We start from the raw sequence: 21578 nt of genomic DNA on the forward strand, positions 1-21578 counted from the left end.
GCTGAGATTACAGGCGTGAGCCACCACGCCCCGCCCAACTCGTCCTTTCTTTAGACTTTATCCTGTGAGGGTGAATTATGGCCTGTCCCTGGACACACCCGTTCTGCTTTCCCCGCACCAACTGTATCCCAAATAGGGGAAGTAGTCTCTTCAACCTTCAAAAATGGGGCACTGGCTGGGCACGGTGGCTCACGCCTGTAACCCTAGCACTTTGGGAGGCCGAAGCGGGCGGATCACCTGAGGTCAGGAGTTCGAGACCAGCCTGGCCAACAGGGTGAAGCCCTATCTCTACTAAAAATACAAAAAATAGCCGGGCGTGGTGGCGCACGATTGTAATCCCAGCTATTCAGGAGGCTGAGGCAGGAGAATCGCTTGAACCCGGGAGGCGGAGGCTGCAGTGAGCCGAGATCGCGTCACTGCACTCCAGCCTGAGCGACAGAGCGAGACTCCATCTCAAAAAAAAAAAAAAAAGGGGGGGGGGGCGGGGAGCGACATTAGGCCAGCGCGAGTGTGCGGCTCCAGGCCACCAGGGCGGCCGCTCTGGCTCTGCCCTGTTAAAGTGGGGGCAGCGCCCGCTGAAAATTGGCACATCTTGGCTTCCTCAAGTACCAGGGCCTTTAAAAAGGTTCAGCTGGCCGGGCACGGTGGCTCACGCCTATAATCCTAGCACTTTGGGAGGCTGAGGCTGGCAGATCACGAGGTCAAGAGATCAAGACTATCCTGGACAACATGGTGAAACCCCGTCTCTACTAAAAATACAAAAATTAGATGGGCGTGGTGGCGCGCGCCTGCAGTCCCAGCTACCCGGGAGGCTGAGGCAGAAGAATCGCTTGAACCCGGAGGCGGAGTTTGCAGTGAGCCGAGATCGCGCCTCTGCACTCCAGCCTGGGCGACAGAGCATGATTCCGTCTCAAAATAAATAAATAAATAAATAAATAAATAAATAAATAAATAAATAAATAAAAGGTTGAGTTGAGTCATCGCATGAGGTAAGTCTGTCTCCTCTCCTCACCCATAGGCTGCAGCCACAGGTCCGCACAGAAAACCAGGAGCTCCAAGACTGCCGCACACTCAACATCCAACTCGCGAGGCCGCGGGGACGGCCACAGAAGCCAATCGGCTCCTGCTACATCACAGACCCCGCCCTCAAACCTTGAGGAGCCCGCCCCACGCACTGCTGACCCGGAGCCAAAAGAACTGCGTGGCGTCCGATTCTGGCGTCACTTCCCTTCCCGCGATGGCGGCACAGGGAGCTGCTGCGGCGGTTGCAGCGGCGACTTCAGGGGTCGCGGGGGAGGGCGAGCCCGGGCCCGGGGAGAATGCGGCCGCTGAGGGGACCGCCCCATCCCCGGGCCGCGTCTCTCCGCCGACCCCGGCGCGCGGCGAGCCGGAAGTCACGGTGGAGATCGGAGAAACGTACCTGTGCCGGCGACCGGATAGCACCTGGCGTGAGGGCGGGGCCCAGGGCTGGGGGCGGGGCGGAGCTCAGGGCCAGGGGGTGGGGCGGGGCCTGAGGACAGGCTGTCAGTGAGGCCAAGATCCGGGGGCTGGGAGTGGAGAGGAGGAGGGGCGGGGCTTGAGGAAAGAACGTCGCGTTCCGGGCGCTGAGAAACCAGCCGGGTTGTGGGAGGCTGTTGACCTTGAATTATGCCGAGCGACGCCTACAAACCCACCGCTCAGGCCTTCACCAGGATTGTTCCCATTCCACTTCCTTGCCCAGTCTTAGGCTTCATTCCTTTTTCTTGCTAACGCTGCTTCCTCACCCGTCTCTTGTCTCTGCGTCTTCTTTTTCCATTTGTCCCTGGCAGCCATCCGCAGAGAGAAGACCTTCCAGAAACAACAGGCTTCCCTTTCCTAAAGTTCTGCTGCCTTCTCTCATTTTCAAAATTAACCCCAAACTCCTTAGGGTGGCATTCATTTTTGTGACCTCTCCAGTTTCTAGCCAACACTAGGAAAGGGCATTGCCAGGCCAGAACACACTGTGCCCTCTGAAGACCACACGCCCTTTACCACCTGTGCCCTTTGCTTGGAATGCTTTTTCTTCCCTTTCTCCTTGTTTGCCTGCCTAGCTCCTACTCATCCTCTTAGCTTCATATCCTTTGTGATGTCATCCTTGATTCCCCTTTAGGCAAAGTGAGTGGTTCCCTTCTCTATGTTCCTGCAACATTTTTTTCCTACCTCAGTCATAGTGTTTGTAACATTATGTTGTAATTTTCTCTCTCTGTCTTCCTCCATCATACTGGGAACTTCTGGAGGGCAGCACTTCTTGTGATTCATCACTGTGTCCTCTGTACCCGGCAACAACACAGCATAGGGCCAGACACGTAGTGGTTGCCTTACTCATTTATTGAATGCTCTGCTAATTGTCAGGTGCGCTGCTAAAAATTTTGGAGGCATTAATTCACCTTCTAAGGTTGGTACGATTATCCCTTTTGTCTTTTTTTTTTTTTTTTTTTGAGACAGGATCTCGCTCTGTCACCCAGGTGGGATTGCCGTGGCACGATGACAGCTCACTGAAGCATAGACCTTCTAGGCTCAAGTGATCCTCCCACCTCACCCTCTCAGAGTGTTGGGATTACTGGCATGAGCCACTGTGCCCAGCTGTTATCCCTTTTCACAGATGAAGAGACTGAGGCTCAGAAAGATGGAATAACTTGCTCAGTTACACATAGCTAGGAAGTAGGGAGCTGGAATTTTGTGGATTTTTGTTTGTTTGTTTGTTTGAGATGGAATCGCTCTCTGTTGCCAGGCTGGAGTGCAGTGGCGCCATCTTGGCTCACTGCAATCTCTGCCTCCCGGATTCAAGCGATTCTCCTGCCTCAACCTCCTGAGTAGCTGGGACTACAGTTGTGCGCCACCACACCCAGCTAATTTTTGTATTTTTAGTAGAGACGAAGTTTCACCATGTTGGCCAGGATGGTTTTGACCTCTTAACCTCGTGATTCACCCACCTCGGCCTCCCAAAGTGCTGGGATTACAGGCGTGAGCCACGATGCCCAGCCCTGGAATTATACATTAATGTAGGTTATCTTAATCCAGAGCCAGCACTCATGATCCCTGAACAAATGAACAACTGCGGGTATGTGGTAAAATGAGCACTGAATTTAGAGTCAGACTTAAATTCAGTTAAGTATTAGCTCTTATCACTTTTCAAATCTGTGACCCTGGGTAAGCCTCAGTTTTGTTCTGTTTTTTGGGGTTCTTTTTTTTGAGACAGAGTCTTGCTCTTGTCACCAAGGCCACAGTGCAGTGGTACAATCTCGGCTCACTGCAACTTCTGCCTCCCGGGTTCAAGCATTTCTCCTGCCTCAGCCTTGCCTCCCAGGTTCAAGCAATTTTCCTGCCTCAGCCTCCCAAGTAGTTGGGATTACAGGTGTGTGCCACCATGCCTAGCTTTTTTTTTTTTTTCGTCTTTTTGGTACAGATGGGGTTTTGCCATGTTGACCAGGCTGGTCTCAAACTCCTGGCCTCAAGTGATCTGCCCATCTCGGCCTCCAGAAGTACTGGGATTACAGGTGTGAGCCACACACCCAGCCAGTTATTTTCTCATTCGTAAAATGAGAATAACAGCCCCAACCTGATCCACCTCACAGTTGTGGCAGTGATTGAGTAGAATGGCAGAGGTGGACCAGTGAGGTTAGCTGATGTGTGGCCCTGAACTCTGGAAACTGCTTCTCAGTGTGCAGGATTCCTTTTGTTCCAGCCTTACCTTCCTGATGACCCTAGCCTTTTTCCATCACAGATTCTGCTGAAGTGATCCAGTCTCGAGTGAACGACCAGGAGGGCCGAGAGGAATTCTATGTACACTACGTGGGCTGTGAGTGGCTTGGCACATCTGGGCATGGGTGTGGGGAGTTGGCTGCCCTGGCAGCACTCTTATGGCCCATCCTTACAGTTAACCGGCGGCTGGACGAGTGGGTAGACAAGAACCGGCTGGCGCTGACCAAGACAGTGAAGGATGCTGTACAGAAGAACTCAGAGAAGTACCTGAGCGAGCTCGCAGAGCAGCCTGAGCGCAAGATCACTCGCAACCAAAAGCGCAAGCATGATGAGATCAACCATGTGCAGAAGGTCCGGATCCCTTCCCATCCACGGGCCCAGGAGGCCCAGCTGCCTCTGCCAGTTCCCTTGGGTCTCTCGGGCCCCAGTGCCAAAACCATAGCAAATCCCATTTCTTAAGCTCCTGTAGTGTGTCAGGGACTTTACCTACTTCCTCTTACTTACTTTTCATAGGTAAGAAAACAGACAGAGGGTAAGGGCTTCACTGCAGTCTCACAGCAAGGAAATGGCACAGCTGGGACTAGAACTCAGGCCTCCGGCACCGGTAGCCTCTTTTGTCTCCTAGTAGCTGTGTCTTAGTAGAAAAAATGACTTGAAGTTCAGTGGGAAAGACGAGAATGTTATTCGGCAGTTGCTATAGCCAAGCACCCTGCCAAGTCCTGTATATGTATAAGCTCCTCAAATCCTTCCCAACAATTCAACACACAGGAATAGTTACTTTTTTGGTAGGTGAGGAAGCAGGCTGAGAGAGATTAAGTAACATGCCCAAGGTCACACAGCCAGTAAAACGGTGGGCTGGAATTAGAATAATAATGCCAAACACTTGTTAGCCGGTGAGCAGAAGTATTCAGCTAAATGGTTTTTGTGTGTGTGTGTGTGTGTTTTGTTTTTTTTTTTTTTTTTTGAGACGGAGTCTTGCTCTGTCGCCCAGGTTGGAGTACAGTGGCATGATCTCGGCTCACTGTAAACTCCGCCACCTGGGTTCAAGCAATTTTCCTGTCTCAGCCTCCCAAGTAGCTAGGACTACAGGTACCTGCCACCATGCCCTGATAATTTTTGTATTTTTAGTAGAGACGAGGTTTCGCCATATTGGTCAGGCTGGTCTCGAACTCCTGACCTCAGGTGATCCGCCCACCTCGGCCTCCCAAAGTGCTGGGATTACAGGCGTGAGCTACTGCGCCTGGCCTAAGCTAAGTGTTTTAATACATGACCTCACTGACATTTCACAGTAGGCCTGTGAAGTAAGCATGCAGAAGAGCTACAGATAAGTTTAGGGACCCAGACAGGAATTTGATCTACCAGCTAGATTGTGCTACCTCAGAGCCAGAGGCCTTAGCAATGATTTTGGTTTTTTTCTTAAGAGACGGGAGTCTTGGTGTGTTGCTCAGGCTGGACTTGAACTCCTGGGCTCAAATGTTCTTCCTGCCTCAGCCTTCTAAGTAGCTGGGACTACAGGAGTGCATCCCTGTACCTGCCTTGGTTTTTTCTTGTATTGATACATAATAGTTGTACATATTATTGTTATTTTTTTTTTTTTGAGACAGCGTCTTACTCTATCGTCTAGGCTGAGTGCAGTGGCACAATCATGGCTCACTTGAGCCTCAACCTCCTGGGCTCAAGCAATCCTCCTGCCTCAGCCTCCTGAGTAGCTGGGACCATAGGCACGTGCCACCATGCCCAGCTAATTTTTTATTTTTTTGTAGAGACGGGATCTGCTATGTTGCCCACACTAGTCTCAAACTCCTGGTCTCAAGCGATCCTCCTGCCTTAGCCTCCCAAAGTGCTGGGATTACAGGTGTGAGCCACTGCGCCCGACCAAGTCTCAGTTTCTAAATTTATAAAAATCAGGAGTGCAAACCAGAGCAAGATTTGTCAAAGTCTCCAGACACCCAGACATATGTTACTTTCAGCTGTTGCAGCTTCATCCTTCTGAGTACATGAGTTAGTGGGCAAGCCCAACATTTAAATTTCTTTAAATGGAAGAAAGAAAGTGGATAAGATAGAAAAATCAGGGTGTTGCACTTTATTAAGTGTAGGTATTGTTTTGAGAAGCTTTTATTTCACACCCAATAAAAGTGTGCAGGATTCCTCTTGTTCCAGCCTTACCTTCCCGATGATCCTAGCACATACTTGTGTGTATATACAGACATGTTACAGTGCCAAGTGTACTTCCTACTGTGGTGTGATTTAAAAAATTGAAATACCCTAAACTGGAAGAACTCCTCAAGGTTTAAACTGCCCAATCGAACTTCCTATTGTAATGGAAATGTTCTATAGCTGTACTATCTAGTACAGTAGCCACTAGCCACATGTAGCTGTTGAGCACTTGAAATGTGTCTAGTGTGACTAAGAATTAAGAATTTTAGCCAGGCGCGGTGGCTTACGCCTGTAATCCCAGCACTTTGGGAGGCCAAGGCGGGTGGATCACCAGGTCAGAAGATCGAGACCATCCCGGCTAACATGGTGAAACCCCATCTCTACTGAAAAATACAAAATAATTAGCCGGGCGTGGTGGCGTGCACCTGTAGTCCCAGCTACTCGGGAGGCTGAGGTAGGAGAATGGCGTGAACCCGGGAGGTGGAGCTTGTAGTGAGCCGAGATCCTGGGCTCACTCCAGCCTGGGTGACAGAGTGAGACTCCGTCTCAAAAAAAAAAAAATTTTTTTTTAAATTATGGGTGCAGTGGCTCACGCCTGTAATCCCAACACTTTGGGAGGCGGAGGTGGGTGGATCACTTAAGGTCAGGGGATTGAGACCAGCCTGGCCAACATGGCCAAAACCCCATCTCTACTAAAAATACAAAAATTAGCCGGGCGTGGTGGTGCACACCTGTAATCCTGGCTACTTAGGAGGCTGAGGCAGGAGAATCACTTGAGCCCAGGAGATGGAGGTTGCAGTCAGCCAAGATCACGCCACTGCACTCCATCCAGCCTGGGTGTCCGATCAAGACTGTCTCAAAAAAAAATTTAATTATAATTTTTTTTTTTAATTTTATTTTTATTTTTTCGAGACAGAGTCTCACTCTGTCAACCAGGCTGGAGTGCAGTGGTGCGATCTCAGCTCACTGCAACCTCTGCCTCCCAGATTCAAGTGAGTTTCCTGCTGCAGCCTCCCAAGTAGCTGGGACTACAGGCACGCACCATCATGCCTGGCTAATTTTTGTATTTTTAGTAGAGATAGGGTTTCACTATGTTTGGCCTCAAACTCCTGACCTCAACTGATCCGCCTGCCTCGGCCTCCCAAAGTGCTGGGATTACAGGTGTGAGCCACCGTGCCCAGCCAAAATTTTCATTTTTTGAGACAGAGTCTCACTCCGTCACCTAGGCGGGAGTACAGTGGCGAGCTCTTGGGTTACTGCAACCTCCGCCTTCCTGGCTTAAGCAATTTTTGTGCCTCAGCCTCCCAAGTATCTTGAGATTACAGGCGTGTGCCACCACACCCAGCTATTTTTTTATTTTTATTTTTAGTAGAGATGGGGTTTCGCCACGTTGGCCAGACTGGTCTGGAACTCCTGGCCTCAAGTGGTCCTCCCACCTCGGCCTCTCAAAGTGCTGGGTTTACAGGCGTGAGCCACCACGTTTAGCTGAGTATAATTTTAAATAGCCCTATGTGACAAGTGGCTACTTTATTGGACAGTGTAGATCTAAGATTAATTCCTCAACTGTTTTGCACTCAACAAAGACATACCTCTGAGCTGGCAACCAGCAGGGTGGATAACGGGCCAGTGGTGATAAAATCAAAGAATAGGTAATGAAACAATCATCCAGTTAACAATCAGCAAGGTTCTTCAGAGCCTAATTAATGTTTAATTCTAAATAAATTGCAACAATTAAGAAAAGTAGTGTTTTTGTAGTTCTTTATTGCATTTGCAGAAGAGTACTGTATTTTGTGAGAATTGGGAAATGTGTTTTAAAGAGATGTGTGAGGAGGAAAATCTTTCTTCCTCATCTTTACAGTGGTTAGGTTCAGAATTGGACAGACCAGGGGCCCATGCCCAACTCTGCTGAGTACCAGTTCTGTGACCTTGGGCAAGTGACCTCACCTCTTTGTGCCTCAGTTTTCTCTCATACAACAGGGACAATGAGCACTCTTATTTCAAAGGCTCATTGTGAGGAACAAAATGAAATAATGTCGGCTGGGTGCAGTGGCTCATGCCTGTAATCCCAGCCCTCTGGGAAGCTGAGATGATTGGATCATTTGAGGTCAGGAGTTCAAGATCAGCCTGGCCAATATGGTGAAAGCCCGTCTCTACTAAAAATACAAAAAGAGGCCAGGCGCAGGCAGACCACGAGGTCAGGAGTTGGAGGCCAGCATGGCCAACATGGTGAAACCCCGTCTTTACTAAAGATACAAAAAATTAGCTGGGTGTGATGGCGCACACCTGTAATTCCAGCTACTTGGGAGGCTGGGGCAGGAGAATCGCTTGAACCCAGGAGGCGAGGTTGCAGTGACGTGAGATTTTGCCATTGCACTCCAGCCTGGGCGACAGGGCGAGGCTCCATCTCAAAAAAAAAAAAAACAAAAGAAAAAAGGCTATGGCTCATGCCTGTAATCCCAGCACTTTGAGAGGCCAAGGTGGGTGGATCATCTGAAGGTCAGGAGTTCAAGACCAGCCTGGCCAACATGGTGAAACCCCATCTCTACTAAAAATACAAAAAATTAGCCGGGCTTGCTGGTGGGCGCCTGTAATCCCAGCTGCTTGGGACACTGAGGTGGGAAGATCGCTTGAACTCAGGAGGTGGAGGTTGTAGTGAGCCAAGATTGCACCATTGCACTCCAGCCTGGGCAACAAGAGCAAAATTTCATCTCAAAAAACAAAATAAATTAGCTGGGAATGGTAGCAGGCACATGTAGTCTCAGCCACTTGGGAGGCTGACGTAGGAGAATCACTTAAGCCCAGGAGGCAGAGGTTGTGGTGAGCTGAGATCTCCCCACTGCACTCCAGCCTGGGCGACAGAGTGAGAGTCTATCTCAGAAGAAAAAAAAAAAAATGTCTGTGCCATGCTTGCCACTTGGAATAAATGGCAGCTCACTAGTCCCCGAGGGTAAGGGACCTCACCTTGCCCTGCCTGTTTACTACTCTGTAAAATTGAAATAACGCAGCTGAGTGCAGTGGCTCACGCCTGTAATCTCAGCACTTTGGGAGTGCGAGGCTGGTTGATCACCTGAGGTCAGGAGTTTGAGAACAGCCTGGCCAACATGGCGAAACTCCATTGCTACTAAACATACAAAAATTACCTGGATGTGGTGGCATGTGCCTGTAGTCCCAGCTACTTGGGAGGCTGAGGCAGGAGAATTGCTTGAACCTGGGAGGCGGAGGTTGCAGTGAACCGAGATGGTGCCACTGTACTCCAGCCTGAGCAACAGAGTGAGACTCCGTCTCAAAAAAAAAAAAAAAAAAAAGAAATAACACTCTATGTAAGGGTTACTGAAAGGATTAAATGAGGCCATATAAGCATATAAGCACAGTGCTTTGTGGAGGGGGTTCTGGGTAAAGCACTGGCTCCTTCCTCCCTTCTCAGCTACAGGGCAGGGCCTCGTCTGCCCTGGTGTAGGTCATGGGCCGTCTTGGGTCCCCCTTCCATTGTCAGGCTGTACTGGGTTCCTCCCACAGGGTCTGGCCTAGGAGCAGGATGTGTTGTGAGTGTGGTGTGACTCAGTCTCTGCTTTCTAAGGACTTGAAAAATAGAGGAACCCAGGTGGGCATACTTGGACAGTGTTGCCCTGTTGACCACTTCTCGCTGAACTTGGGAAGGAGGGAATGTTTTCTGGATGGGAAGAATCCAGTCAGGCCTCCTGGAGGGGGTGGTAAGAATCTCAAGCCTTGAAGGATGGGAAAGAGCACAATAACAACAGTGACAAAGGATAGATCACAAAGCATCATGGACTCACCTGACTCATGCTCCGTGCCAGGCTGAGGAAGTGTTTTCTGCTGGCAGTGAGAGAAGGAAGGGCATTCTCCAGGTAGAAGGAGCTGTTTGTGCAGAAGCATGAAGGCCGCTAAAAGGGGGCTGCTGATAGCAATGAGGAGGCTGGGGCTGGAGGCAGGGAATCTGAGGAGGCCTAGTAAATTGTCCAGACCTGAGATGGGGCCATGACTACCTGGAGCAGGACAGAGAGGAGAATTCCAGAGAGGGCCCAATTCCAGAGATGTCAGAAGTAGACTCGACATCCACTGTATTAGGACTTGGCCAGGCCGAGGGAGAGAGAGTAGTCTGAGGCAAGCCTAGTTATGGGTCTTGGACATTGGGACCAAGGGTGATGTTACCAGTAAAATGAGCAACCCAGGAGGAGGCGCAGGTTTGCAGGGAGGAGTGTTGAGGTCCTTTCTGCACATCTTGAGTCCGCTGTCCCTGTGGGAGGGACCTCTGGGGCAGTCCCATGGGCAGGCAGGGTCTGGTGCTCAGGAAAGGGGTCCAGGCACATCGGGGAGGTAGTAACAGTTCTTATGGTGGGCCTGGAAGGCAAATCTGTTATTTCATTTGAGTCTCACAACTTTGGCAGAGCTGGATTGCCCCCCATCGTGCAGCTGAAGCCCCATCCTGATCCTAACCCTGTTCATCTGGCAAAAGGTCCAAACTTGGACATCAGGGATGTCTGGGATATCGGGGGTGGGGCGGGTGGGTGTGAGAGGAGTCTGGACCAGCCAGCTTCAGAACCAAGTCAGATAGGTTAGCTATTGTTGTGGTTATTATTGCCATCCAGGAATGAGGTCTGGTAGACGGCAGGGAAGCCTTGTGGGTCCTGACGGGAGGGACAGCCTGGTCACCACTTCTGTTCACCTCTGCCCACTTTTCTTTCCTGGCCCAGACTTATGCAGAGATGGACCCCACCACAGCAGCCTTGGAGAAGGAGCATGAGGCGGTAAGTGGGGCTGGGAAGCTGCCTGCAGATCCCCCGTCTCCCCTTGCCGAGGAGCCCCTGCTGAGCCGTGCACTGTGCCTCACTCCCACCCTGCCTGCAGATCACCAAGGTGAAGTATGTGGACAAGATCCACATCGGGAACTACGAAATTGATGCCTGGTATTTCTCACCATTCCCCGAAGACTATGGGAAACAGCCCAAGCTCTGGCTCTGCGAGTACTGCCTCAAGTACATGAAATATGAGAAGAGCTACCGCTTCCACTTGGTGAGGCTGGGCCGGCCGGGCCGAGCTGGGCAGGGGCCTGGTGAGAGGCAGAGGCAGGCATGGAGACTGAGGGCGGCTGCGCCGGCAGCTCCAGGGAGGAGACAGGCCCAAAGGAGCGAGTACAGGGAAGAGCTGCTGGGGGTCAGGAGGCCTGGATTCCAGGCCTGGCTTTGCTGTTGCTGGCAGGGTGACCTTGCCAACTTCAGACCTCAGCTCCTCTTCTCTAGAATGGGGACAGTAACTCACCCCCTTCAGGTCTTTTGCCAAGGCCAGCTCCATCCCAGGAAGCACACATAGCCCCTGGCAGTGGGACCTTAAGTGTGGATGAAATTGGGGGCTGTCAGGAAGGGGCGCTCTCATCACTGACACAGTGGGCTGCTTCCCGAAGTGTGGAATCTGAAGCGAATAGGTGTGGTTTAGGGAAGCCATTGTCATGGACGGGTCCCTCCAGAGCCAGGCCCACAGAGACTCAAAACCCCACCGTGCTGTGTGATGTTTGGATCTCTGTGCCTGGGCCTTGGTCTGTAAAAGCAGGATCACTTTCCTAAGGCTGCTGGGAGGATTACTCGATGTAGGTGAAGTGTTGAGGGGGGAAACAGAGAGGCAGAGACTTGCTCCAAAGCATGCAGTGGTGGGTTGGGTGCCTCCTAGCAGAGAACATATGGGCAGCGAACCTGTTCTCTTGTCCCTGACCAGGGTCAGTGCCAGTGGCGGCAGCCCCCCGGGAAAGAGATCTACCGCAAGAGCAACATCTCCGTGTACGAAGTTGATGGCAAAGACCATAAGGTGAGTGGGTGGCCAGGGGCCGGGAGAGGCCGGGGAGGCCCTGGGCACCTCCCAGATGATCCTCATCACCACCAAAGGGGAGGGGGCAGCCTTAGCTGAGCCTCTATGGGCAGAATGCCTCTGAGGGGCCGGGCACTGCAGCTCACACCTGTAATCCTAGCACTTTTGGAGGCTGAGGTGGGCAGATTGCCTGAGCTCAGGAGTTTGAGAGCAGCCTGGGTAACATGACGAAACTCCTTCTCGACTAAAAATACAAAAAATTAGCCGGCGTGGTGGTGCGCACCTGTAATCCCAGCTACTCGGGAGGCTGAGGCACAAGAATTGTTTGAACCTGGGAGGCAGAGGTTGCAGTGAGCTGAGATTGTGCCACTGTACTCCAGCCTGGTCGTCAGATTGAGAATCTGTCTCAAAAAAAAAAAGAAGGCCTCTGAGGGCCTCCTAGCCTGGCACTAGGCCTGTAGTTGGTGCATAGGAAACACAGGGCCTTGTGGTGGCCCCAAGACTCTTCTGCTGGTGGGGTTAGGTTCAAACTTGGGTTGTTCTGGAACCCAGAGGAGATTTTCTTGCCTGAGGCTGCTTTTAGAAGTGCTTTCTCCTTCCGTTGGAAAGAAAGGTGTTTGTTTTTGCCTGGGAGGGGACTGCTTTGTGTGAAATTTCCTGCTGAGAGAGCTCTGTGGCTTTCAAGGTTTGAGTTCCTTGTTCCTGGCCCCGAATGACTTCAGCGGGGCAGGTTGGGGCCTTTGGGACCTGCCTAGCTGTTGTAGAGAACTTGGCCTTTGCCTTATCAGTCTGGGAGGGTCTGGCCAAGTGTACTGGTTTCCCGCAGATGGGCCATACAGCACAGGACAGAGAGGGCAGGCTTCAGGATGGCTCATGTTGCCCTGTCACTTCCTCACTGACCACAGACAAGTTACTTAACATGGTTTGTTCCTGTTTCCTTGTCCATAAGACGGGAGTCATAATATTTAATATTTACCTAGTTGTGTTGTTAGTGGAATAAATGAGACAGCAAATGTCAAGTGTTCAGTGCAGTGCTTGGCACTAGTATGTGCTTAATAAACATGGGCCTTGTTATTATCGGTGACCTCTTGGGGCTTGATTAGCCTTGGACTCGGAGAATACGCAGGCTGAGCCCAGCCCTTGCCCCTGCTCTGCCTTCCTGAGCATGGCTGTGTGGAATAGCAGAAGGGCCCCCGCTGGAGATGTGGGGGTGCTTTCCAACTGCGCTCTGCCAGCTTTGAGGCCCTGGGCAAGCACTTCCACTCTGGGAGCTTCAGCTTCCTCCTGAGTGAGATGGGCCTGGCAGTGCTGGGCTCGCACAGCTGCCGGGTTGGATGAGAGAGTGGCTGTGGTGTCATAAACCAGGGAGCCCCTTAGTGTGTGCCGTGAAGCCAAACTCGGTCCCATTGTCCCCCTCCTGGAGTGCAGCCAAGTGGACAGACAGGGCTCGAGGTTCCTCCATTCAGCAGACGTTTACCAGGCACCCAGCTTCATACTTAGACTCGTGCTAGGCGCTGGGGACACAGCCATGAACAGGACGGTCTAAATTCCTGCCTCGGAGCCTCAGTTTCACGAGCTGAAACAGAGTTAATGTCTGTGAAGACTGAAGCAGATCCTGCATGGAAGGCACCCAGCTCGTATTTGGCACTCAGAAGGGGTGGCTGGGCTTCGTCCAGCTCCACTGGCACCTCCGAAGTGCTGTTGCTCTCTCATTTCCAGTTCCCTGTTCGTCAGAGGCTGACTGAAGACTCCTTCCAGTGTGAAATCCTTCTGGCCTGGCGAGGCGCCCACTTCGCGTGGGCTGGTGCCGGCCGCTGGAACCAGCTGGGTGGGGCCTGTGCCTGCCCCCTGAGCCTGTCTCCCCCTCCTCAACCCTAGATTTACTGTCAGAACCTGTGTCTGCTGGCCAAGCTTTTCCTGGACCATAAGACACTGTACTTTGACGTGGAGCCGTTCGTCTTTTACATCCTGACTGAGGTGGACCGGCAGGGGGCCCACATTGTTGGCTACTTCTCCAAGGTGCTGGGTCTGGAAACTCGGGGTGGGGAGGGTGGGGAGGGCGAAGGTGGGCATGAACAGAGAGTGGGGCAGAGCCTCCCCAGCGGCCCTGAGCACCTGCCTCCTGCAGGAGAAGGAGTCCCCAGATGGAAACAATGTGGCCTGCATCCTGACCTTGCCCCCCTACCAACGCCGCGGCTACGGGAAGTTCCTCATCGCTTTCAGTGAGTGGTTCCTGGCCTGTCTGGGAGGGGGAGACCTGTGGGGCAGGGGTGCCAGGGCAGGCTAGATCCTAAGTTCTTCTTTCTACTGCTGCCAGGTTATGAGCTCTCCAAGCTGGAGAGCACGGTCGGCTCCCCGGAGAAGCCGCTGTCTGACCTGGGCAAGCTCAGCTACCGCAGCTACTGGTCCTGGGTGCTGCTGGAGATCCTGCGGGACTTCCGGGGCACACTGTCCATCAAGGACCTCAGGTGAGGGGGCCTCCTGGGCCCTGGGGGCAGGACTTGCCCTGAGATGGGCCACGATCCTGCTTCCTCATACCCTGTCACCATCCTGGCCAGATCCCACAAGGGCACCAGGTCTGGCATTTGCTCTCATCCCTTTTTGCAGCCAGATGACCAGTATCACCCAAAATGACATCATCAGTACCCTGCAATCCCTCAATATGGTCAAGTACTGGAAGGGCCAGCACGTGATCTGTGTCACACCCAAGCTGGTGGAGGAGCACCTCAAAAGTGCCCAGTATAAGAAACCACCCATCACAGGTGGGTGGGGGGCTGCTGTGTGTCGGGGGTGGTGGGGGAGTGTCAGTATATGGACTGGTAGGAGTCAAGGCCTCCTTATTGCTGTCACATGATCCCAAACCAGTCAGACCAGCTCCCAGGATGGAGCCCGGGGCAGGCCTCTCATTCCTGGGCTTCCCTGCCCCTCCCCAGCACAGCCTGCCCTTTTGTTCTCACCTGGAGGAGGTGAAACTGGCCTGAGCCCAGAGCAGGGCAGCCAGGTGTGAGCTGGCCTGGCCCAGGCCCAGCCCTGCCTCCCGCCCCTTCTCCCCACAGTGGACTCCGTCTGCCTCAAGTGGGCACCCCCCAAGCACAAGCAAGTCAAGCTCTCCAAGAAGTGAGCAGCCTGGCCCCTGCTGTCGGACCTGAGCCTCCTGGCTCCCAGCCTGTAAATATGTACAGACCTGTTTTGTCATTTTTTTAATAAAGTCAGTTCTGCTGGTGGCCCTGGACTTTGGAGGGGAAGGGGAGGCCAAGAGCGGATGTTCTTCATTTCACTTCACACATGCACGGCAAGTTGTGCTCAAACATTTTAATCATTTCTGCCCTGTTACTCCCACCCCAGATCCAAGCGCCAGCCCAGTTCCGGTGGGGGCTCAGTCCTCCGGAGTCCAGGAGTCAGGGCTCGGGGGCGCTCAGCGGCCAGTGGGCAAGATTGGGGCCTTTCCTGTCCTCGAAGCTGCACAAAGGTGGCCCCAGCCCAGAACACAGGGAGAGGGCAGAGAGATGTGCTCATCAGTCTGGGCAGGCGGGCCGGGAGCAATCTTCCAGAAACAGGTGGGAGCCAGGGCTCATTTTCATAGCCAAGGGTCCCAGGAGCTCCCCAGGAACTCGGCCAATGGGCTGGTCCATGGTGGGTGAGGGGCCAGAGGCTCTGGCCATTGCTACAGGCAGTAAAACTCCTGACTCTCAGTGATGGTCCCAAAAAGCACACCCAGAAGAATGGGCTCAAAGATCAAGATGGGGCCCCAGCCTCCCGCAGAGTCCTGAAGGAAGGAGTGGCTCAAGTCAGGCCCTGGGTCCAAAGGCCATCAGGGAAGGACCAGGCTCCTGTCCTTGAGTGTGATGCATCCATCCTGGAAGTAGGGCCAGCTCAGTGCTCGCTGAGCCATGGGGAGAGGAGGCCCAGAGCCAGGCCCAGAGGCAGGAAAAGGATGGGCCTCAGCAAGCCCTGGGCTGGGGCAGAGCTGAAGGCCAGGTGGCTGCCACAGAGGTTGCTGTCGGGCTGGGACTCCTGGGTTTGGGGCACCACACGAGGCTGGAGTTCTGTCACCTTGCTTTGGATCCAGGAGGCATAGCTGGAGGCCAGAGTGTACACACCAGGCCTGTTGCGGGCCCCACAGGCATCTCCCCAGCTCACAATGCCCGTCAGGTACCAGAGACCCTCCACAGGGCAGGAGAGTGGGCCCCCAGAGTCACCCTGAGGAGAGAAGCCACACAGCAGCCATCAGGACCGGGCCAGGCCTCCTTTCCGAAGTTGCACTGGTCATCTGCCCCCCGGGCCTGTGCTTACCTGGCAGGCGTCCTTGCCCCCCTCCACGTAGCCAGCACACACCATGTCCTCTTGGACAAAGTGCGGCTCCTCAGGCTTGGCGTCGATGTTGTACAGGCAGTTACACGTCTCACGACTGATCAGAGGCACCTCAAGTTGCTGCAGTGGCCTGGGCGTCAGGAGGCTCACTGTGGGGGTAAAAGAGGCTTACCCTGGGCCCCTCCCCAAGTCAGGTGCCCCTCCACACCTCTAGGCACCCAGCGTCCCACCTCACCTGAGGGGGCCACATGGCCCCAGCCAGTGACAGTGCAGTGGAGGCCGTTGGGGAAGGAGGCGTTGGCTGCAGGGAGGCAGATGGGCCGGATGTAGCGGGAGAAGGTGATGGGTGTGCTGAGTTGGAGGAGTGCAATGTCACCCTGGGAGCCCTCCTGGAGGTAGCTGGGGTGGGGGATGATGTCCTTCAGGGTGCTGACCTTGGCGTCCTCGGAGTAGGAGTCTAGCTGGTGGGCCCCCAGCTTGACCTCATAGGCTTCCTTGTGGTGCTCGCTGCAGGCAGGGGGCAAAGGCTGAGACCCAGGAGACCTCTCCTTGTTCCCCAACCCCCACTGCCAACCCCTGATTCCGATCAGCCCCTTTTAGGTCTCAAATTGCACCTTAGTTTTATCATGTAACCTCTGACCCCTCACCTTCACTCCTAACTGGTCCTTCCAGACTTAGAACTGACACTCTCAGACCCAACCCAAGAACCCCAACGTCTGACCTGGATTGACCCATGAACTTTGACCTCCAGCCCACTTTTGACTTTCACCATTTGGTACCTGGGGAAGCAGTGAGCAGCTGACAGCACCCACTGCTCAGACACGAGAGAGCCACCACACACATGGACGCCTTCATAGGTGATGCTGACCTGCCAGGGCCACTGACCGGCGACTGCACTGCTGCCACCTGTGATGCGTGCTTGGGGGGCCACACCGCAGGGAGCTGCCCAGGGAGGAAGGGAAGGGGTCAGGTTGTTAGCCTGGCCACTCCTATGCAGCCCAGGAGCTCTGATATAGAGCTTGGGAAGTGGGTTCACAGGAGTCAACACCCCTTTGTCCCCTCCCAGGCATGGGCAGTTGTGCCCCTTCTGTCCACTACCCATTACCTAATTCAGGTCTCATGGCAGCTTCTCTCCTTGCAAGCCTTCCATCCATCCCGCCCCTTACAAGTCTGAAGATTTTCATAAACCCCCAATCTGACCAGGCCACAGCCCTGCTTAAACCCTTCCTTGGCTCCACGCGGCCCTTAAGATACATTCCAGACAGACCATGGCACCGCCATCGGACCCAGCCGTCCCCTCTGGACCCTTCAGTCGTGTACATCAGGCCACACACTTGTTTACCCGGGACCTTGGCTGATCCAGGTCACTCTACCTGGTATGCCCTTCCCCATCCTTACTGTCTGGCAAACTTCCCTTTGCCTGTGGATGCTTGATTGGAACAGCAGCCCCTCCGTAGACAGGCGGGCTTCTGCTGGCTGAGTTGGGCATTGCCTCCGAGCCCAGCACCCCCCAACCTCCACCATGCTCCCCGATGCTGCCCAGTCTCACAATTGTTCGGGAGTCCACAACTGTGTCTGTTTCCACCACACCAATCTGGGCATTCCCTAGGGGCAGATTCTCATGTCTGCAGTGCCTGTGGCGTCGTGGACATATATTCAACAAACCAACAGCAGAACTGGGCTCCTGTGATGTGAATGTCTAGTTTCCAGGACAGCCCCAGCCACACCCCCATTGAGGCCACTTTGGAGTGGAGCCCAACTGCTCTTCACAAAGTCATCTAGGAGCAGAGAAAATTGCAGACCAGATCTTTCTCTCCCTTATCATCATGACAATAGCCACTATTTAGAGAGCCTAGCGGCTGTGCCAGGCCCTGGAGGGGCTTTCGCTTCCTCATCTCCCTGCATCCTCTCCACAGCCCCAGGAGACGGACATGACCAGCTTCATTTTAGAGGTGAGGAGTCTAAGGCTTAGAAAAGTGGGGGGACTTGGCCAATGACACACAGCCAGTGCATGGGGAAGCCAGGATTGAAAGCCGGTCTGACTCAGAGCCGGGTTGGATGCCTTCCAAGAAAGGAGACCCTTGGTTTGGTTCCCTCAAAACCACCTCCAGGACGAGAACGGTGGCTCACACCTGTAATCCCAGCATTTTGAGAGGCCAAGGCAGGAGGATCGCTTGAGCCCAGGAGTTCAAGACCTGCCCGGCCAACATAGTGAGACCCACATCTCTACCAAACAAAAACAAAAACAAAAACAAAACACAACTAGCTGGGTGTGATGGCATGCACCTGTAGTCCCAGCCACTAGGGAGGCTGAGGTGGGGAGGTGGGAGGATCACGTGAGCCCGGGAGGCTGGATCACTGAGACTGCAGTGAGCTGCGATCGGGCCACTGCACTCCAGCCTGGGTGACGACAGACCCAGACCCTGTTTCAAAAGACAAAAACCAAACCAAAAAAACCACCTTGATTGCCCCACTTTGGGAGTCAGACGTGGATCTGAATCTCAGCTGCACCTTCATTGGCAGTGTGCCCTGGGCAAGTCCCTGCTTCTCTGCCCATAAGGTGAGGGCTAAAACCCCCCACTCTGGGAGCCCTAAGAGAATCTAGTTGGAAGGCAGCCCAGCTGAAGGCCAGGCACTGGTTAAACCCCAGGGGAATCCGATCCAAGTCACCTCCCCCTCCCCTCCTCCCTCTCCGAGGAAAGTCTCACCTTCTGCCCCTTCCGCTCCTAGAAAGAAAGAGAAAGAGGAGGGGTGAGTAGGGAAGACTCGGGTTCCCTGACCCCTTAGTACCCACCACTGCTCCAGAGGGCTGGCCCCTTCCCTGGCAGAGCCAAGGTGGGAGAGGGAGGCCAAGAGCTAGGGAGGCCGGGGGTTTTCTTGGGCCCCAGACAAGGGCACACCCCAGAAAATGATCACGCCGGCTCCCTCCAGTGCATTGTCCCCACCCTGCCCCCACGTCCTCACTTACCTGTCCCCGACCGGAGTAATCCAAGATAGAGCAGAATGGCCACAGCCCCCAGCTGCCCAGGCCCCAGGACCCCCTTCTGGGCCATGGCCCAGGACAAGGGCCCCTGGGGCAGACTCCAGGCACGCAAGGTAGGAAGCCTTGGGGTGGTGTCGAAGGCAGGACCCAGATGTTGGCTCAGAGGGAAGGATCCCAGAATCCGGGCTAGAAAGGGGCAGCAAGTGTCCAAGGCTGGCCTCTAAGGCAGGGAGCGGCCGCAACGGGAGACGCCTGGAGTATCCGAAGCGAGCAGTGTGGACGAGTCACCAGCACCGTCTGGCCACGCAGGGTCCTCCCAGGAGTGGCTGCACCTACCTGCCCGCCCCTCCCCTGGCCCCGCCCGCTGGCTGGGCTCCGCCAGCTCCTCTTGCCACCAAAGTCATGAGTCCTTTCAGAGCTGCAGGCCCGTGTGTGTGCATGTATGTGTCCGTGTGTATGTGTGTGCACATGCATAGGCCTTTTGTGTGTGTGTGTCCCGGTGTGTAGTGTGTATGTGGTGTGTGTGTATGCCTGTGTAGGCTGCGTGTGTCCTCTTACGTGGTGTGGTGTGTGTGTGTGTGCATGTACAGGCTGTGTGTGCACATGTGTAGGCTGTGTGTGTCCCTGTGTGTGTAGTGTGTGTGTCTGAGTGTGCGTGCACGCACGTGCATGTGGTTTGTGTGTGTGTGCAGTCTCCCTGGAATGTGACGACTCTCCTCCGCCTCAGGTCTTTCAGGTTATCTCAGGCCAGTTATGCCCCCCAGGGCCTGGCCCCAGCTCTTATTATCTGGAGCCACAGCCACTCCTCCCTTCTTCCCTCCCTCCTTAGGCTGGGTATGGGAGCTTAAGACATTATGGTCTGTCCCCTGCCAGGCCCTTTCTGCGATGCCTGCACCTCATGGGTGGTGGCGAGCTTGTGGAGCAGCACCAATCATCCCACAGACATTTCCTAAGTGCCTATGATGTTCCCAGGTGTCCAGGACAAAACAGGCACCAGCCCCGTCCCCCTTGAGCCCTGAGCTCATGGTGAAGTAGGGGTGACACACTTCAATCAAATAATCACAAACAGGCTGGCAAGGTGGCTAGTCGGCTTTGGGAGGCTGAGGCTGGAGCATCACTTGAAGCCAGGAGTTCCAGACCAGCCTGGGGAATATAGCGAGGCCTCATCTCTACAAAGAAATATAAAAATTAGGCAGGCATTGTGGCGCATGCCTATGGTTCCAGCTATTTGGGAGGCTGAGGCAGGAGGATTGCTTGAGCCCAGGAGTTCAACGAAGCATTGAGCTATGATCACGCCACTGCACTCCAGCCTGGGCAACAGAGGGAGACCCTGTCTTAAAAAAAAAATTGCAATTACACAATAATTTCAAGCTAGGAATAGTGATGAAAAAGAATGGCGTGAGCACACCACAGCCTGGCAAAGGCTGGCATTGTGAAAGGGTCCTCGAGGAATTGCCTTGGAAACTGAGACCGAAAGGGATTATAAAAGGTGGTAAGGCGAAGATGGGGGGATGGGGTGCAGAGGGCAGAGGCTCAGGGAAAGAAGGCTTGCCGTGTGGCTGCGGTGGGAGTGAGGCATGTATCCTCTTTGAGGGCCACTCTGGCCGTTCAAAACACCTGTTGAGGCTGGGTGTGGTGGCTCACGCCTCTAATCTCGGCACTTTGGGAGGCCAAGGCACACGAATCACGAGGTCAGGAGTTTGAGACCATCCTGAACAACATGGTGAAACCCCATTTCTACTAAAAATACAAAAATTAGCCAGGCGTGGTAGCACGCACCTGTAATTCCAGCTACTCAGGAGGCTGAGGCAGGAGAATCGCTTGAACCCGGGAGGTGGAGGTTGCAGTGAGCCGAGATATTGCACCATTGCACTCCAGCCTGAGCGACAGAGCGAGACTCCATCTCAAAAAACAAACAAACAAACAAAAATTGTGGAGCTTGGATGTGGTGGCTCACACCTATAATCCCAGCACTTTGTGAGGCCAAGGTGGGAGGATCATTCTCGAGATCAGGAGTTTGAGACCAGCTTGGCCAACATGGTAAAACCCCGTCTCTCCTAAAAAATACAAAGAAAATTAGCCAGGCGTGGTGGCGCATACCTGTAATCTTAGCTACTCGGGAGGCTGAGGCAGGAGAATTGCTTGAACCCGGGAAGCCAAGATTGCGCCACTGCACTCCAGCCTGGGCAACAGAGGGAGACTCCATCTCAAAATAAATAAATAAATAAAATAAATAGGCCAGATGCAGTGGCTCACGCCTGTAAATCCCAGCACTTTGGGAGGCTGAGGTGGGCGGATCATCTGAGGTCAGGAGTTCAAGACCAGCCTGGCCAACATGGAGACACCCCATCTCTACTAAAAATACAAAAATTAGTTGGGCATGGTGGTGGGCGCCTGTAATCCCAGCTTCTCAGGAGGCTGAGGCAGGAGAATTGCTTGAACCTGGGAGGTGAAGGTTGTAGTGAGCCGAGATTGCGCCATTGAACTCCAGTGTGGGCGACAATAGCAAAACTCTGTCTCAAAAATTTAAAAATAAATAAGTTAAATAAAAATACAAAAATTAGTCCGGCGTGGTGTCTTGAGTCTGCAA

General features: G+C 53.6%; 2 protein-coding genes across 3 annotated transcripts; one reads left to right on the top strand and one right to left on the bottom strand.

Moving 5' to 3' along the window:
- The first annotated feature begins 1024 nt into the window (after window positions 1-1024).
- On the top strand, window positions 1025-14918 carry KAT8 (lysine acetyltransferase 8). Of its 2 annotated transcripts, XM_016929746.4 has the most exons (11): window positions 1025-1448; window positions 3743-3817; window positions 3896-4071; window positions 10590-10643; window positions 10744-10908; window positions 11605-11694; window positions 13573-13713; window positions 13823-13916; window positions 14012-14162; window positions 14302-14456; window positions 14751-14918. In XM_016929746.4, the coding sequence occupies exons 1-11, from the start codon at window positions 1238-1240 to the stop codon at window positions 14813-14815; spliced, it is 1377 nt and encodes a 458-aa protein (XP_016785235.1). In that variant the 5' UTR covers window positions 1025-1237; the 3' UTR covers window positions 14816-14918. The 2 variants fall into 2 exon arrangements, with proteins under 2 accessions (XP_016785235.1, XP_024209206.1); XM_024353438.3 differs by lacking the exon at window positions 14751-14918 and having other exon boundaries at window positions 14302-14693.
- Window positions 14919-14991: 73 nt separating this feature from the next.
- On the bottom strand, window positions 14992-19287 carry PRSS8 (serine protease 8). The gene is made up of 6 exons (XM_001157509.5): window positions 18974-19287; window positions 18714-18731; window positions 16785-16947; window positions 16241-16512; window positions 15988-16154; window positions 14992-15894 (listed from the first exon to the last, which is right to left on the bottom strand). The coding sequence occupies exons 1-6, from the start codon at window positions 19056-19058 to the stop codon at window positions 15568-15570; spliced, it is 1032 nt and encodes a 343-aa protein (XP_001157509.1). The 5' UTR covers window positions 19059-19287; the 3' UTR covers window positions 14992-15567.
- Between the last annotated feature and the right edge of the window lie 2291 nt (window positions 19288-21578).

Source organism: Pan troglodytes, chromosome 18 (assembly GCF_028858775.2).
Source record: "Pan troglodytes isolate AG18354 chromosome 18, NHGRI_mPanTro3-v2.0_pri, whole genome shotgun sequence".
Lineage (NCBI taxonomy): Eukaryota > Metazoa > Chordata > Mammalia > Primates > Hominidae > Pan > Pan troglodytes.

Excerpts from the sequence above, each read along its gene's own strand:
- KAT8 (XM_024353438.3), top strand. The coding sequence starts at position 1,238 with ATGGCGGCACAGGGAGCTGCTGCGGCGGTTGCAGCGGCGACTTCAGGG. Across the intron at positions 1,449-3,742 it reads GCGACCGGATAGCACCTGGC|ATTCTGCTGAAGTGATCCAG; the intron begins GTGAGGGCGGGG and ends TTTCCATCACAG. Across the intron at positions 10,909-11,604 it reads AGAGCTACCGCTTCCACTTG|GGTCAGTGCCAGTGGCGGCA; the intron begins GTGAGGCTGGGC and ends GTCCCTGACCAG.
- PRSS8 (XM_001157509.5), bottom strand. The coding sequence starts at position 19,058 with ATGGCCCAGAAGGGGGTCCTGGGGCCTGGGCAGCTGGGGGCTGTGGCC. Across the intron at positions 16,513-16,784 it reads GCTGCTCACTGCTTCCCCAG|CGAGCACCACAAGGAAGCCT; the intron begins GTACCAAATGGT and ends CCCTGCCTGCAG. Across the intron at positions 16,155-16,240 it reads GGGCCATGTGGCCCCCTCAG|TGAGCCTCCTGACGCCCAGG; the intron begins GTGAGGTGGGAC and ends TTACCCCCACAG.